General features: G+C 38.4%; 1 protein-coding gene across 1 annotated transcript; it reads right to left on the bottom strand.

Annotated features, from left to right (window-relative positions):
• Nucleotides 1–16,391: 16,391 nt before the first annotated feature.
• Nucleotides 16,392–17,441, bottom strand: LOC138874626 (uncharacterized). The gene has a single exon (XM_070153399.1). The coding sequence runs from the start codon at nt 17,439–17,441 to the stop codon at nt 16,392–16,394; it is 1,050 nt and encodes a 349-aa protein (XP_070009500.1).
• Between the last annotated feature and the right edge of the window lie 513 nt (nt 17,442–17,954).

The raw sequence follows: 17,954 nt of genomic DNA, 5'->3' as shown, positions 1-17,954 counted from the left end.
GGTCACCGTGCCCCTCATATAAGTCAAACTTTGGCATTTTAAACCCCGCAGGCAACTGTACATCAGGAAAAGGGCACAAATCTTTGTATGCGACACTAACTTGGTTTCCTAAACCATGCATGTTCCTGAAGGATTGCTCCAGGCTTTTGACTTTACGAATTACCTCCTCTTGTTCTGCATTCTTAACCGGTTTCTCAACTTCTCCCGGGATTTCAAAATGGGGAGAGGAGGTATATGGCTCAGGCGCTTTGAAAGTGGGTTCGGGAGGGTAATATTGGGTGTCGTGAGCTTGGAATAGCGGCTCACTGGATGATCTATGTAGTGGAGCTGGGGGAGGTGCCACAAAGACGGGAACATTTGGTGGAGGAGGGTTTTGAGTGGGAGGTGGAGCTTGGGAATCATAAGCCTCTCTTCCCTGATAATAGTGATGGCTTGGGAAACTTGTTGAAGGACCGGGAGAGGGGTATTCCGGCGTGTGTACTGGTTGGAGGGTAGGAGTAACGGGTAGTTCTTGCCCCTTCTGGGCTCTAGCTAAGGCTATCTGCATTTCATTCATTTCTAGCCTCATTTTTTCCATTTTCTCCAGGGCTTCCTTCAGCATCTGATTGGCCGTTTTTTCTGACTCAACGCTGTTGTCTGACCCAGTCATGCTTTCTGGTATAGGACCTTTTGATCTTGTTTGATAATGGTACGGTGCCAGTACGCTCTAACAACTAACTGATATTGGAAAAACAACAAACTTGTCAGTGTTAGAGTCTTAACAGATATTGTAATTGCACGTTAATCATTTCTAACATGCTTTTGCTCTGACCTCATGCATCATCCCAGCTTATTTTTGCTCTGACAAACATATATTTTTTTTTTTTTTAAATTACGGTCGAATCTTATAGAGATTGCCTACGTATCGTGACCCCGCACGAATCAGACCAAGCGTAGTTCGTGCAGATAAATGTAAAAATATGGGTGGAAATAAAATGCTCAACTTTCATTAATAAACAGACTCTTACAAACTCGACATCTTTTGTTTTGGAAAGAAACTAACAAACGTAATCTGAAAGCAAACAAAAACTCTAAGCTGCAAACATACTCAATCCGGACGTACAAAAGACTGACTCGACATGGTAGACACTCAAAGACACGGACTATGCATATTCTAGTGCTTCAAACTTAGGTATCCGCGGGGCGTCGTTCGGCCTCGCCGCGGGTCTAGGATCCAAATCCCTTTCAAGCTGCTCTAACTCATTCATGGTTCGCTTCACATAGATCATCACTGCTGAGATAAAAGTAGTACGGGTCATGTCTTCACAAACCCGACATCTCCTGACAATAGCATGAGCAATGGCTCTAATCCTGTCTTTTGTTTGCTTCTTTTCTATGAGCAAGCGTCTTATCTGATCGCTGCACGTCTTTAAAGCTCGGGAGTCTTGCAAGTGCTGGTCTTGCAGCTGTTGCACTTCTGCCTCCATTTGGGCTAACAAGTTGTAACAATGTCCGCTCTCAGTTTCGAAGTCTCTAGCCTGCCTAACCGCTCTACCTTCAAGGGCAACTACTTTTCTCTTTAAATTGGCAACAATTTTCTCATGGTCCCTCTTCAACTGATTCAAGTATTGGCGACGCTCTTCGGTTCTTGTCGCCCATTGTGCTTTGAGTTCTGCCATGACATTTTCAGCTTTTCCTAGCTCATCCCGCCATTCTCTGACTTCGCTTTCCAATCTTTTTACCAATTGTTCATCGGATCGGCTCCTCGGTTGCTTATCGATGGTTATCTTCAACTGTCGGACTTGGGCTTTAAGAGCGTCATTTTCTCTGGCTAGTCTATTCATTTCACCTTGATCCTCGGCAACCTGTACACTGCTCTCGAATTTCAGACTCTCGACTTGTTGCTTTAATTTACCAATCTCAACCCGATAGCTTTCTTCCTTTGCTAACCAATCCCACTGCTCTTGGGACGACTTGGCGAAATCTTCGAGATGAGGTCTTTTAGCCGGTCTTCCATATGCCACGTCACCTCTGAACCATTCGTGATACCCTGGAGCAATTTCCCCTCTGACCCTATCAGACACACAAGTGTTTGCCATCAGATATTGACACTCACTCCAAATTTGACGAACCTCTTCCTCGGGGAATCGACCGTCAGGACTAATTTCGATCACTTGGGTACTTAAATCTTCATCTCTCGGTATTACTTGATATCTACCGAGTTGCCTCAGAACCCGATATGGTGCATAAGGTTGTATGCTTTTGAGTCCCATTAACAAAAAATGCGGTCGGGCTGCTGGCATATATATGACTTCCTCGACAGACAACCATCCAAGCACCCACTGTATCTGGCTAGCCTCGAGGTTCCGAAATAATAATGCCCAAGCTGTGACTCCTTCAGGTAGACCAACCCCTTTGATTCTCGTACAAAATTCCCCTATACAAGTTTTCTCAGCCGAGCCATAACTCAATAACTGAGAGCGCGGGCACAAATGCTCAATCATCCATATTTGCAACAATAAGTTACATCCCTCAAAAAATTTGCCCCCAGCTTTGCACGCAGTGAGAGCTCTGAAGATATCAGCCACAATCATAGGTGCTAAAGTGCTTTTCCCCATGGTTTGCAAAGTACTGACGACGCCTGCTATTTTCAAATCAATATTACCATCTTTCCTTGGGAATATTACGAGACCCAAAAAAGCTACCATAAATGCCACTCGCCTGTGTTTCTCCCATTTTTGTCGGCTATTTCTGCTGCAAAGCTTAAAGTCTGGATTATTGAACCCGCCCACATGTCCATATCTATCATACACGAAGCGGAAACTGCAGAAACCCTTTGCAAAATCTGGGTGATGAACTGTCCGGGGTACTTTCAAGGAATCCAGGAATCGATGTATGGTAATGGCTCTAGGAGCAATCAAGTATTTGAATCTCAATGGAGCTTGGTCACTTCCAATGTACCCCGCTATTTCTTCTATTGTTGGGGTGAGTTCAAAGTCTGAAAAATGAAACACATTATGTGCCGAATCCCAATGGGCGACCAATGCCCTGATGATATCCCCCCGAGGCTGAATGTCTAATAAATCCGGAAGGTCTTTCAAATATTTTCTCACTTCGTCTTGCCCTTCTTTGCCCAAATCATTCCACCACAATTGCAGCTCAAAAGGGATTTTGGTCATTATTGAAAAAGGCTCATTTATTGTTGTGCTCATCCTGCACATTTATTAAAGCGTTTAAGCAAAAGAAAACTTTTATTTAACTCCAAAAACTACTATCTATATTATCGACTCAAAATTAACCCTATATTTTAAATGAAGAACTCAATTCTTAATTCTAATATTTTTAGATAAAAGACCCGATATTGCGACACGGCCTTCCTGCGCCTCAGGGGCAAAAATTTTAAGGCTGTGAAGGTCAAAAATCAAAATACGACCAAAGGTGGTTGTTTATGCAAAGTCAGCCCTTCGGTGCCCCGTTTGGGAATATTTGGCTATTTATGACATAACAACATCACCTGACTTATTTATGACTCTTTTTTTTTATCGTTTTTCAAATTAGGAAACTCACTATTGCAAACACAGCCTTTCAAAGTCTCGGGGACGAAGATTTTTAAGGTTGTGTGGGTCAACTGGACCAAATCTTAAATATGACCCAAATGTGGCTGTTTATGCAAAGTCAGCCTTCCGGCGTCCTCTTCGGGAACATTCAGCTATGTCTTCATAAAACAGCGTCACCCGACTTCTTAGAAATTTGACATATATATTTTGCTATTATTAGCAAAAGGGGAGGTTGGACACCACCCGACTTATTTATGGCAAAATTAAAATTCTTGACATGTTTTTTTTTTATTTATTTATTTGTTTTTTGGCTTTTTTTTAGCAAAAAGGGGGTTGGACCCGATGAGGGTTGCCTACGTATCTCACATCCGGTGAGAATCAAACCCGCGTAGTTCGGTCAAATTAACCGAACTATTTTAAAACATGACTCTTTTTCATTTTTATTTTTTTCCTGGCAAGACAATCTATTTTCCTTTTCTATTTTTGAAAAAGACAAAATAACGATTTTTTTTTCATTTTCAACAAACAATAAAACAATCTATTTTTCCGGAAAAAATAAATAATAAAAGACTTTTTTTATATATATTTTTTAGTAAAACAAAATAAAATATTTTTCCCTTTTTTTTTCAAAATTTCGGCAGAGTTTCGCCAGTAATTGGTCATTGATTTTTTTCTAAAATAATCAATTAACTCCCTAACTGATATATTCTTTTTCCCTTTTTTTTCTTTTTTTTTTCAATTTTCCAACATTCCCGAGATTCAGAAACCGGTCAACATGCAAGTTCGGAACAAATATATGTACAGAGCAAGTAGGATGCATCGGAATGGTCTTTTCATTTCAGGTTGCTAGTCCTAGACGGACCCAACCCCTGTGTTGAGTCCCCTAAGTCATATGTAACGTGATGCAAATAATCGTTCCTATTAGGGATCCGGCATGAGGTTTCGTTATACTAGGTTTATAACCTGGGTATATGTTCTAGACTGTGTACCCGAGCGGACAACTCGAGTCGAGGAGGGGGCAACTTACCGGGAACCAAAAGGCCATCCGGCTTCGTAACTTATCCGTCCTCTTTCTTATTTCAGGTATTGACACTAACAGAATAGGGAGCCTCGACCAGCGAGCTTCTCCCCGGAGGTAAGAAGAGAAGGGTTTCGCCACAGTTTATATACAGTTCAGATAATATCAAAGCGGTAAAAGACAACATTTAGTATGTTATGTCAGAACATGCAATTATATATCAGATAATAAAGCCAAATATAACAATTATTCTAAGCTCGAATTCTTGAACCCTGAACTAGTGGTTCTGGGTCGTTATCCCCAGCAGAGTCGCCAGAGCTGTCACACCTCCTTTTTCCGCCCTCGCGAGGGTACAGGAGTTTTTCCAATTAAAGGACAGTCGAAACGGGATTTATTTCTTTATTTCAGAGTCGCCACTTGGGAGATTTAGGGTGTCCCAAGTCACCTATTTTAATCCCGAATCGAGGAAAAGAATGACTCTGTATTACAGTCTGCGCACCAGAAATCCGGATAAGGAATTCTGTTAACCCGGGAGAAGGTGTTAGGCATTCCCGAGTTCCGTGGTTCTAGCACGGTCGCTTAACTGTTATATTCGGCTTGATTATCTAATATAATACGTATTATAAACTTATGTGCAAATTTTATCCCTTAGCCGCTTTTATTATTCTTTTTATTTATTGTTAGTATTTTACGAAAAATTGCAACATTGTGAAAACGTATTTCAAATCACGTCGCAATCAATTGCACCCGTGGTTATCGACACATTTCGACTCCGTTGAGATTTAGATTTGGGTTACATAAATGCACACCCGTATTTAAGGAAATAACATTATTAAATACGCGTCTAGAGCGACTAGCGTGTCATTATTTTGGGTAGGGCCGTGAAATTTGCTAAAACGGCTCCTCCCTAATTCTAAGCAATTAACTGTACATTTATTGAGGGCCCCGAAATCTATACATTTCATTAAGCGGGGCTCATCTCATTTATTTTAAATGGACAAATCTTAAAGCGACTACATTTTTTCTATAAAAATTAGTCTCTAAAATAAAGAAAGAAAAATCCTAATTAATTACTAGCTTTTATAATTTTAAGAAAACATGACATGCTAATTGCTTGGTTAATACAAATATTGATGAAAAAAAAATTACTCTTAATTTCGAAATTTAAAATAAAATAAAAATTCAACAACTAATATTCAAAATAAACAAATATAGCTAGATTAAAACTCAGCATTGTTATTATTATTTTTTTTAAAAAAAATATTATTGAGATCAATCATTTGAAACTAGATTTAACCATAATTACTAAAGCTTATTAGAAAGTTTATTAGACTTAAACGTTCTTCTAATCTTGCTTAAGCTCAAGTCATGCCTTAATGCCTAATTTACGATGTTTAATTTAAATTCATGTTTTAACTAAATTTAGCTACTTGTTCATGATCAACCTACAATCTTGAAGCCTTCATAGCTAGTGAATTAACCTGTTTTGCCGAACTGATTTATTACAGACTAACTTATGATATTATTTTCTTATTCCAGCTATTATTTAGTAATTCATGAAATAGCTTAAATACAATCAACAAAAGAAACAAAGAAAAAAAAACGAAATTAAAACTTCAAATTTTCATTCTTCATATGTATTCATGCTTCATATTTCGGATTACAATAACCAGCTTTTCAGTTGTGTACCTGATATTGGAAGCAAAAGAAAATGAATATGAGTATCAGCAGCAGCAGTAAAATCAGTACAACACAGCAACAATAGCCCAGCAACAGTAACAAACCAGTGGAGTAGTAATCCAAAAAAAACAAAATCTTCCAGCTTTGATGAAACAACAATTAATTCTGATTTCAAACAACAAAAGAAAGCAGAATATTTTTTTTAGTTTTTATTTTTATTTTTTGAAAGCTTAAATATTTTTCGGAATTTTCTATCTCTTAAATGTTCAGCCCTTTTCTCTCTCTTATTTTCAGATTTGTTTCTCTCTCTCGTATTTGTGTATTTTTTCTCTATCTCTCTGTCTATATTTTTTGATTTCAAGACCTCACATATATAACCCATCCCATAAACCTTTCAATTAATTAAAATCCATACTTTTCTCTACCCAACCCATTATCTTTCCACTCATCCCCATTACATTAAATAAACATATCACACCACCCCATTTCATTTTGTCCCCCATGCTTCATTTAAAATAATGCAAGATTCCCCTTTAAATTAAATCTTGTCCCCCCTTTATATTAAATAATCATATCACAACCCACCCCATTTCATTTTGTCCCCCATGCTTCAAATAAACAATTACAAAATGTACAATTCCTAAACTACCCCTTCCGACCTTACTGAAATTACCAAACTACCCCTGAACGTATTACAAATTTACCAAACTACCCATCAGCTATAACACATCAATTAATCAAACTTAACCAAAATATAGACAATATGATCAATTTCTAACAATGTTCAAACAACAATATGAACACGGATGAACATCATAACAACAATATCACATGAACATGATTTTAACAACATTTCAACAACAAATCACATGAACACAAATTGAACAACCAAGAACAACTAAAATTTGATTGAACAATATTTTTAGCAACAACAAACCTATTTTTCGGATTTAAACAACAACAATCAAACAAGTATATTTAGATTCTTAAATTCAATAATATTGAACTTAAAATCAACTCTAACAACATTACAACAAACAATTCTTATATTAAACTTTAAACAAGATTATGAGACCAATTCAAGAAATAATCACAAATGATAAACAAGAAATAAGAAAATCAAACTATACAAATTTCGGATTCAAGATCAATCAAATAAAGTATGAACATGAATGAAAAGATTCAACCACAATAACAAACTTTATTCAAATTTCGAATTGAACTTAAACAAAACAAATAAACATATTCAAATCACTAATCTTCAAATAATCAATTAATCTTTCTTAATTAAATCCAACAAAAAAATATAACAAAGATACATGATCATGAATGAAATCTATATTAAACAAACAACGGATTCAAGCGATTTAAACTAAATCTAACAATATTAAACCTAAACTAACAATTCCTTTTTTTTTTGCAAAAATTAAATTAACATGAAATAAACTGAAAATCAATTAATTAAATTTTCATTTGAATCTGAAAATTAAACCAACCAAACATATAAACAAACTAAAAAAAAATTATTTCAATGATGAACAAACAAAACAAGAATTGAATCATTTATCGATTTTGGATCCGAAAAATATCAAACAAATTACGGGCAAAAAATGAAACTCAAAAACCCACTAACCGGATCGAAACAATGACGAACTTGAACGGAAACAAATCTGCCCGGAAACAAATATCGCACCAAAATCATTTGACGCCGAAGACGATCACGAACGGACAAACGAAGAGCTTGAAGGAGAGGTAGCAGACAACCGTGAAAGCGATGCCGGACGGGGCAGCAACAATGCAAAACGTGAGCAGCAGTAGATGCTGGACGAAGCAGTCACGCAGCATCATGAAGTGAGGAAGAAGAAGAAGCAACGATCAACGTGAACTTGAAGAAGAAGAAACACTCGCGATCTTGAAGAAGAAGAAGAAACACGGGCGGCGGGTGTGTGTGTGTTGTGTTGCCGTGGTTGTGTGTGTGTATGTGAAGGAGAAGAGGTGGGGGAAGGGCAGCCATGGATGGGGTGTTTGGATGCTTGAAGAAGAAGAAGAAAAGAGAGAAAGAGAAGGGGGGGGGGGCGGATGAGAGAGAGGGATTTTTTAGGGTTTTCTTCCTTTTCTTTTTTTTTGTTTTGTTTTGTTTTGCTTTGTTTTTTTTTTGAAATGCAAGATAGGGGGTGTTGGGTTATGGACCGGGTTGACCCGGTTTGAAATGGACTGGGTCGTTTGGGAAGATTGGGCCATTTTTTGGGCCTGTGGCTTGAAATCGAAGAAGAGGCCCAATTCCGACTTTCTTTATATTTTCGCTCTCTTTTCTTCTTTTTATTTCTCTAAAACTAAATTATAAAAATACTTAAATTATTATTAAGAACTAAATTAAGTTATAAAAGTGCAAATTAACTTCCAATAACAATTAACGCACAATTAAGTAATAATTAAGCATAAAATTGTATATTTGGACATTAAATGCTAAAAATGCAAACGATGCCTATTTTTGTAAATTTTTATTTTTTTGTAAACAAACTTAATTACTAACAAATTATAGAATTAAATCCTACATACAAAATGCGATATATTTTTGTATTTTTTATTAATTTAGCAAATAAACATGCACAGACAAATACAAATAATTATTCAAAATATCACAAAATATCACAAAATTGCACACCAAGGAAAATTATTTTATTTTTGAATTTTTGGGGAGTAATTCTCATATTGGGCAAAAATCACGTGCTTACAGGTCCGGGTCAGAGTTTGTGGGCATCAAGCTCGCAACATCACAGGGATACTAGTCAGACGAGACCCCCAACACCATGTTGTGATCAGTGCGGCAAGGCCCACTTTGGACTATGCCGTCGAGGTTCTGATGCGTGTTATTCTTGCGGACAGCCTGACCATATGATGCGGGATTGTCCTAATAGAAGAGGTTATGGTATGGCTTAGCCGACTGGATATGTGTCTGGTTCTTCCTCATCAGTTCAACCTCCAGCACGGGGTTTTCAGCAGTCGACAGGTCGTGGTAGAGGTAGAGGTGCAGTGCCGAGTTCGAGTGGTGATCAAAATTGAACCTATGCTCTAGTAGGTCGACAAGATCTCGAGTCATCTTCAGATGTTGTTATAGGTATATTGTCTGTGTTTTCTTATGATGTATACGCCCTGATTGATTCGGGATCTACATTATCATATGTTACACCCTTTGTGGCTAATAAGTTTGGCATTGAACCTGAATTGATAAGTAAACCCCTTGCGGTATCTACTCCGATATGAGATTTTGTGATTGCTAGAAGGGAATATAGAGGTTGCACTGTGATGATTTATAGTCATCAAACCTCGGCAAATTTATTTGAGTTAGATGTTGATTTTGATGTGATAATGGGAATGGACTGGTTGGCCTCATGCTATGCAAATGTTGACTATCGTACGAAGATGGTTAGGTTTCAATTTCCTGGTGAACCCATCATTGAATGGAAGGGGAACATTGCTACACCGAAAGGTAGGTTTATTTCATATCTTAAGGCAAGGAAAATGATCTCAAAAGGTTACATTTATCATCTCGTTCGCGTTAGGGATGCGGAGGCGAAGCTGCCTACTCTACAATCAATCCCCGTGGTCAACGAGTTTCCAGATGAACTCCCAGGCCTTCCTCCTGAAAGGGAGATTGAGTTTAGCATTGATGTGTTGCCTAACACTCAACCGATCTCTATCCCTCCATACAGAATGGCCCCAACAGAGTTGCGAGAGTTGAAGGTGCAGTTGAAGGACTTGCTGGATAAGGGCTTCATTAGGCCTAGCACTTCACCTTGGGGTGCACTAGTCCTATTCGTGCGGAAGAAAGACGGGTCGTTACGGATGTGTATCGACTATCAACAGTTGAATAAGTTTACTATAAATAACAAGTATCCACTTCCAAGAATTGGCGACCTGTTTGACCAACTCCAAGGTGCCAAGTATTTCTCAAAGATTGATTTACGTTCAGGGTATCATCAGGTAAGGGTTAAGAAGAAGGATATTCCTAAGACAGCCTTGCGGACAAGATATGGGCACTTTGAGTTCTTGGTGATGTCGTTTGGGCTAACAAATGCCCCAGTAGCTTTTATGGATCTCATGAATACTGTATTTAGTCCCTATCTTGATGTGTTTGTGATTGTATTCATTGATGACATTCTAGTGTATTCTCGTTCGGAGGCGGAACATGCAAGCCACTTGCGGATAGTATTACAGACACTTCAAGCTCATAAGTTATATGCTAAGCTCATCAAATGTGAATTCTGGCTGAACTCAGTAGCATTCCTTGGCCATGTGATATCTGATGAGGGTATTAGTGTCGACACTCAGAAGATCGATGCAGTAAAGAATTGGCCGAGACCTACAACACCATCAGAAGTCCGCAGCTTCCTAGGGCTAGCAGGATATTATAGGCGGTTTGTAGAAGGATTTTCCTCTATATCATCACCATTGACTAAGTTAACACAAAAAGCTACCAAATTCCAGTGGTCTGACACTTGTGAACGTAGTTTTCAGGAGTTGAAGAATCGATTGACATCTGCACCAGTGCTCACTCTTCCTGAAGGAACAGAAGGTTATGTGGTATATTGTGATGCCTCAGGTATAGGTTTGGGGTGCGTATTGATGCAGCGTGGGAATGTGATTGCTTATGCATCAAGACAATTGAAGAAGCATGAAAAGAATTATCCAACCCATGATTTGGAATTGGCTGCAGTAATATATGCTTTGAAGATATGGCGGCACTACTTATACGGCGTCCATGTTGACATCTACACAGATCACAAGAGTTTACAATACATCTTCAAGCAGAAAGAGTTGAATTTGAGGCAGCGTAGGTGGCTTGAATTATTGAAAGACTACGACGTCGAGATATTGTATCATCCCGGTAAAGCCAATGTTGTGGCAGACGCTCTCAGCCGTAAATCAATGGGAAGCTTAGTACATATTGAGGCAGGTAGATGGGGGTTGATTAAAGAGCTTCATCAGCTAGCCAATATGAGAATCAGATTGTTAGACTCTGATGACGGAGGTGTTACTGTACAGAATACATCAGAATCATCTTTGGTAGCCGAGGTAAAAGCACGACAATATGAAGATCCTATCTTAGTACGATTAAGAGAAAGCATTCAACAGTGTAAAAGTATGGCTTTTGGGATCGGAAAAGATGGGGCACTGAGATACCAGAGCCGATTGTGTGTGCCTAATGTGGCAGGGTTGCGAGAGAAGATTATGAATGAGATTCATCAATCCCGATATTCCATCCATCCCGGCTCGACAAAGATGTATCATGATGTCAAGGAGCAGTATTGGTGGGATAATATGAAGAAGTCTATTGCAGAATTTGTAGCCCAGTGTCCCAATTGTCAACAAGTAAAGATAGAACATCAGAAACCCGGTGGATTGCTTCAAAATATAGAGATTCCGACCTGGAAGTGGGAGGTGATTAATATGGACTTCATTATTGGATTACCTCGCTCTTATCATAAGTTTGACTCCATCTGGGTGATAATTGATCGACTTACAAAATGTGCCCATTTTCTGCCAGTGAAGACAACTTACACGGCTGAAGATTATGCGAAGTTGTATATCAAGGAGATTGTTAGGCTTCATGGTGTGCCCATATCTATTATATCAGACCGAGGAGCTCAATTTACGGCTAACTTTTGGAGGTCTTTCCAGAAGGGTTTAGGCACACAAGTAAATCTCAGCACTGCATTTCATCCGCAGACTGACGGACAGGCTGAACGTACCATTCAGACACTGGAAGATATGCTACGAGCATGTGTTCTAGATTTTAAGGGGAATTGGGATGATCATCTTCCACTCATAGAATTCGCCTATAACAATAGCTACCATTCCAGTATTAAAATGGCCCCATACGAGGCACTATACGGGAGGAGATGTAGATCACCAGTTGGATGGTTCGAAGTCGGTGAAACAGAATTATATGGGCCAGATTTGATTCACCAAGCTATTGAGAAGGTGAAAGTGATACAGGAGCGATTGAGGACGGCACAAAGCAGGCAAAAATCTTATTCTGATGTCCGACGTCGTGATCTAGAGTTTGAGGTTGGTGATTGGGTTTTCCTGAGGATCTCACCAATGAAGGGTATTATGCGTTTTGGGAAGAAAGGTAAGCTGAGTCCAAGGTATATCGGGCCGTATAAAATTCTTCGACGAATTGGACAGGTTGCTTATGAGTTAGAATTGCCATCCGAATTGGAATTTGTCCACCCGGTATTCCATGTATCTATGTTGAGGAAATGTATTGGAAACCCTTCTCGAGTCATCCCCATCAAAGATGTACAAGTTACAGATGACCTATCATATGAAGAAGTGTCAGTGGCTATATTAGATCGACAAGTCCGCAAGCTGAGAACAAAAGATGTAGCTTCCATCAAAGTATTGTGGAGGAACAAGAATATGAAAGAAATGGCATAGGAAGCAGAAGAGGAGATGAAGTCTAAATACCCCTACCTATTCCAGAATGAAGATAACAAGGATGCTGGTGGAACACATGATACATTGGAAGGTGAAATGGCTCTATGAGGTAAGCAATAACTTGAGAATACTCTTCCTTAATACAAAATGGTGATATACAGATAATGTAAATATCCATAATGCTTTGTCTAGCCTTGTGAGGCCATATGTTGGGCTTAACTGCTTGCAAGTTTTGCTAGTGACCATTTTATAGGGGAAAATTAATAGGAAATTTCCGTTGGAATCCACGATGATTTGGACTCCCCATAGACCCTTACATTCGAGGACGAATGTTCCTAAGGGGAGAGGGTGTTACAACCCATATTCACGTATGTTAGCTCATGCCATAAGGTAGTCAATGTAAACCCATGAAGATATTATCTTTAAGATGATAAGAAGTTAATCATATTGGTCTTAAATGATACAAAGGTGTATAAGGGTGGTTAACAAGTATTAGAAGTTAAACGAATCAAGGATGTTGTCAGTCGTATTTTCGGATAAACCTAGAGGTGCTTAATAAACTCAAGAAGTAGTGTTTTAAGGTATTTGAATCATATAATATTCGTATTATAAGTCTTGAATTCAAACGAGTTATGAGACAAAAGTCGACAAAAGTTGTCACAACTTAGGTTCATAATTTTACTTAAACATTAGGTCAAATGTTACTAAACTTTTCTCCCAATTTACTACGAATTATAGGGTAATCTACCCATAAAATTTAATATATATGAGTCTAGTTTACAACGCATTAAACCGTTCATCGATACGATCTCGGAGTAGAGAGATATTTGCGTTTTTGTGAGACTGCACCAAGCACCTCTCTATGGGGCCCACTTAGGCGGTTTAAGACATTTGGGTATATATATGATGCCTCCAACCCGTTTTAAGTCATTTTTCTCACGATATTCAGACCTTAGAACCTTAGGAATACCCTCTCAAGGTTCTCTCAAGATTCAAGACCCAAACAAAGGGCAAATAACACAAATCAAGTGTCGGGAATCCCGTGGCGCTAGTAAGTTTCTTTTTCTTCTTGTTGTTGCTCATTTTTGTGTTGTTCCAGCTCATGTGGGAGGTTGTTTTAAAAGGTTTATATTCTGTAAATACTCCCTCAAGTTCTCAATATCAACCCTAGGAGATTTCAAGCCTTCTAAAGTGATTTTAGTGCCGAAAAATACTAATTGATTGCTCGTTTTGCTTTCTTGTTGTTGTGGTAGCATTGGAGGGATATTTCATGGAAAAGTAAGGTCAAATTGGAGTTGTTCTTTATGTATAAAGGTAATGAACATCTTACTCTATATGTATTTAAGATTATCCAAGTTGCGGCTAAGTCATTGAAGCTAGAACTTGTGGAATATATATCGAAAGGCTTGGTAGTAATGTTATCGGTTGGTGGACTATTTTGGGAGGTTCAATTTGATTAACATTGATGTTGTTTGGGCTGTTTGGTGATTTTTTACACTTTTTGAAGTCATATAAATAGGGGAGGTGCTGTCCATTTCATCATAAAATAGGTTGTGGTCGGTACATAATAGTTACGACGCTTAAACGTTAACGATAGTGTCATTTCTCCTATTGTAAACTAAGGAGTCTTGACATTTGCATAGCTTGAGGTTGGGCAGTATATACAAGGTATGTGAGGCTATCCCTTTCCTTCTTTTGTATGACTCCGATTATACATAATGTAATGAACGAGCTTCCAAATATACTCTACTTTTAGAAGATAGCAGTACTTACATTATTTACCCTCTTATGGAACGATTAATGTTGATGTTGCTTATATTATTCTTATATGATTAATGTTGTTGGTACTTCCTAATTCTTATAAGGTTCATAGTGAACAGTTAGTCCTAATAATGTGTACAAAGGATACCGACCTTACGTCACTCCGAAAGGTTTAGAACGTGATTCCATGAGTCGAGCATGTAGTATTATATATGTACCTATTTTACTCTACCAAGCCACGCTATAGTCGGCCGGGTATGGCACCTATTGTGCAACCACTGATCAGTTGGGTTTTACCGAGCTCCACGTGGTCGGGTACGATTCTACCGAGCCTTATGATGGTCGGGTACATTTTTACTGAGCCTATTTCTGCCGGGTATGATATGATGATGATGCCCACATAGGCGTATGTTTTAAAAGTTTATGCATATATACATATGTACCTTGCATTGCATGTCAGTAGCCCTCAGAGGTACCCAGACGTTACAGGTTGTATATTCTTTATCCCTGCTTACATTACTATTCGTACTTATGGTTCCCTGCCTTACATACTCAGTACTTTATTCGTACTGACGTCCTTTTATTTGTAGACGCTGCATGTTGTGCTGCAGGTCCTGATAGACAGCCAGGCGTAGCTCCCCCACCATAGTAGGCGGTCTAATTCAGTGGTGATTGGCGAGATCCCTTATTCGTACTTGTCATAGTCTTAGTATGCATTTTTGTTATAGACATTATGGGTATGTCGAGGCCCTGTTCCGGCAATGTTGCAGCACTTATGTTCCTTTAGAGGCTCATAGACAGGTGTCGACTCATGTATAGTTTGGTATGCTTTGTCGGTTTATTTTTGTTGTATAGTCTTTTATGGTAGCGTGGTAGCTCGTACCTTATATATAGTTTCTTGATTGTCTGGTCATCCCATGTTATGTATGTTCATGTCATCATCTTTTGTTGTTAGTTGTCCATGATCCATGTCTACCAATTATATTGATCTCGTCGGTTCTAAAAGATAATAAAGAAGGTTAGATAAAATGTACGTTGGTGCTCGGCAAGTATGGCCGGGTACTAGTCATGGCCCTCCAGTTTGGGTCATGACAAAAACGTATCAGACAAGTGCGATAATTGATTCCCTGAATGTTGATTTTTAATGAGCATGTCATCTATGTAAACCTCCATTGTTTTTCCCAAATGTTCTTGAAACATTTTGGTCACTAGTCTTTGATATGTTGCACCAGCATTTTTGAGACCAAAGGCATTACTTTATAACAGTAAGTCCCCCTGTCTATTATAAATGAAGTTTTTTCTTCATCTATTGGATCCATTTTGATTTAGTTGTATCCTGAATACACATCTAAAAAGCTTAACAATTCATGTCGTGCAGTCGCATCAATTAGTTGATCTATATGTGGTAATGGAAAAGAATCTTTAAGACAAGCTTTGTTAAGGTTTGTGTAATCTACACAAACTCGCCACTTACCATTCTTCTTCGGTACCACAACAGTATTGGCTAACCAATTAGGATACTTTACCTCACGGATAGACCCAATCTTTAGTAATTTTTGAACCTCATCTTGAATCACCTGATTTTTGAAAGTTCCTTGCTTTCTCTTCTTTTGTTTGACTGGGGGATACGATGGGTCTTCATTTAATTTGTGAGTCATTACCTATGGTGATATTCCTGTCATATCAGAGTGGGACCAAGCAAAACAGTCCACGTTAGTTTTTAAAAATTCAATCAACTTACATTTCATGTCTTGGCTTAGATTGGCCCCTATGTAGACTTTCCTTTTAGGCCATTGTGCAAATAATATTATAGCTTCCAGTTCTTCAATCGTTATTTTAATATTTTCATTTTTCTCCGGTTCTTGAATGGCATCTGGCCTTGAGTCCACGTCTGTTCGTCCTTGTTCAGTTGAGGTTTGTGTTGTGGTACCCTCAATTGGATTCTGTAATTGCTATTTTTCTTCATTTTTCGTACTTGAATCTGCTACAGAGTTGATGCTCCTGGATGTATGTTGATCCCCATGGATTTGACATATTCCCCATGGTGATGGAAATTTAATAAGTTGGTACAAGGTTGACGGAACGACATCCATCTCGTGGATCCATGGACTCCCAAGGATCATATTGTAAGTCATCTCCATATCTACCACCTGAAATTTTGTATCTTTGACAACTCCTTCTGCGAATGTTGTAAGTATTGCCTCCCCTTTCGTCACTACGCTGGAATTGTCAAATCCAGACAGAGTATGCGCCTTTGGTATTAATTTATCTTCGGCTTGCATCTCACGTAGTACTCTTAGTAGAATAATGTACACGGAACTACCTGGATCAGTCAAAACTCGTTTCACATTAGTATCATGTACAAGTAGAGATGTTACTAGTGCATCGTTATATGGGGATAATACGCCATTTGCATCATCAAACGTAATGATTTCTTCCTCTAAGACATGTCGCACCCGCTTCCCATGGGTAATTGTGACTTTGGAAACTTTCTTGGCTGCTGTGTACGTCACACCATTGATGTCTTCACCTCCACTTATGACATTAATGGTCCTTTTGGGAGAAGGTGATTTTGGGGGCTCCTGCCTATTCTTCATGTATGCTTGCTTACCTCTCTCACTGAATAATTCAGTGAGATACCATTGCTTTAATAGATGATCAACTTTACCTTGTAGCAACCTACATTCTACCGTTTTATGCTCGTGATCGTTTTGAAATTCGCACCAGTGATCAGGGTTGTGCCTGTTTGGATTCGATCTCATTTCTTTTGGCCACCATACCTTATCACCCATGCTTCTTAAAACAGCTACGAGCTCGGAAGTGCTTACATTAAAATTATAACCGCCAAATCTTGCTTTCAAATTTCTATCATCATCCCGTGACTCTCGCGCGTTTCGATCATTCCCAAATCTTGATGACGAGCCCAATTCTCTATTCCTCAACCTATGATCGTACCTTGGATTGTCCTGTTTTGACCGTGAATCTTTTTCCACTAGACCCATATATGGTTCGTACCTGTTTTTACCGGACCTTTTTTCGGTTTTCGCCCGTCTCGAACTCACCTTTTCTTCTTTTTGAGATCGTGAGATAATATCCTCTTCTATCCTTAGCTTCGTGTTGTACCTGTTGTAAACGTCATTCCAATTTGTTTAACCAAAAAGTGAAATTTCGGTCAAAGCTTTAATTTAGAAGAACACGGGTTACTGATAATCAAAACTGAATAAAGGAAAGTGATTTTGCTAACAATAAGATAGACAGAAGAAAACAAAGTAAACTAGTATATTCAGATAATCTTTCATGTCCTTACAAATGATCTATTCTCTCCTTTTTTATAGCTATCTCAAAGATATACGTTTTGCCTTTGTCATAATAAGGTCATTATAGACAATTAAAGGCATTAAATGCTACGTTACATAATCATTGTAATTTAATACAGATTCTCTAACGTTTTTAGTATTAAATACTGTATCTGTACTCTCTTGTGCTGTCAGATTCATTCTCCTTGATTTTTGGGT

Source organism: Nicotiana sylvestris, chromosome 1 (assembly GCF_000393655.2).
Source record: "Nicotiana sylvestris chromosome 1, ASM39365v2, whole genome shotgun sequence".
NCBI classification, from domain to species: Eukaryota; Viridiplantae; Streptophyta; class Magnoliopsida; order Solanales; family Solanaceae; genus Nicotiana; species Nicotiana sylvestris.
The sequence above is the reverse complement of the archived record's forward strand: the minus strand, read 5'-3'. Positions and strand labels throughout refer to the sequence as shown.

What these genes read in the sequence shown, in the direction of transcription:
- LOC138874626 (XM_070153399.1), bottom strand. Translation starts at nt 17,441, where the DNA reads ATGGGTCTAGTGGAAAAAGATTCACGGTCAAAACAGGACAATCCAAGG.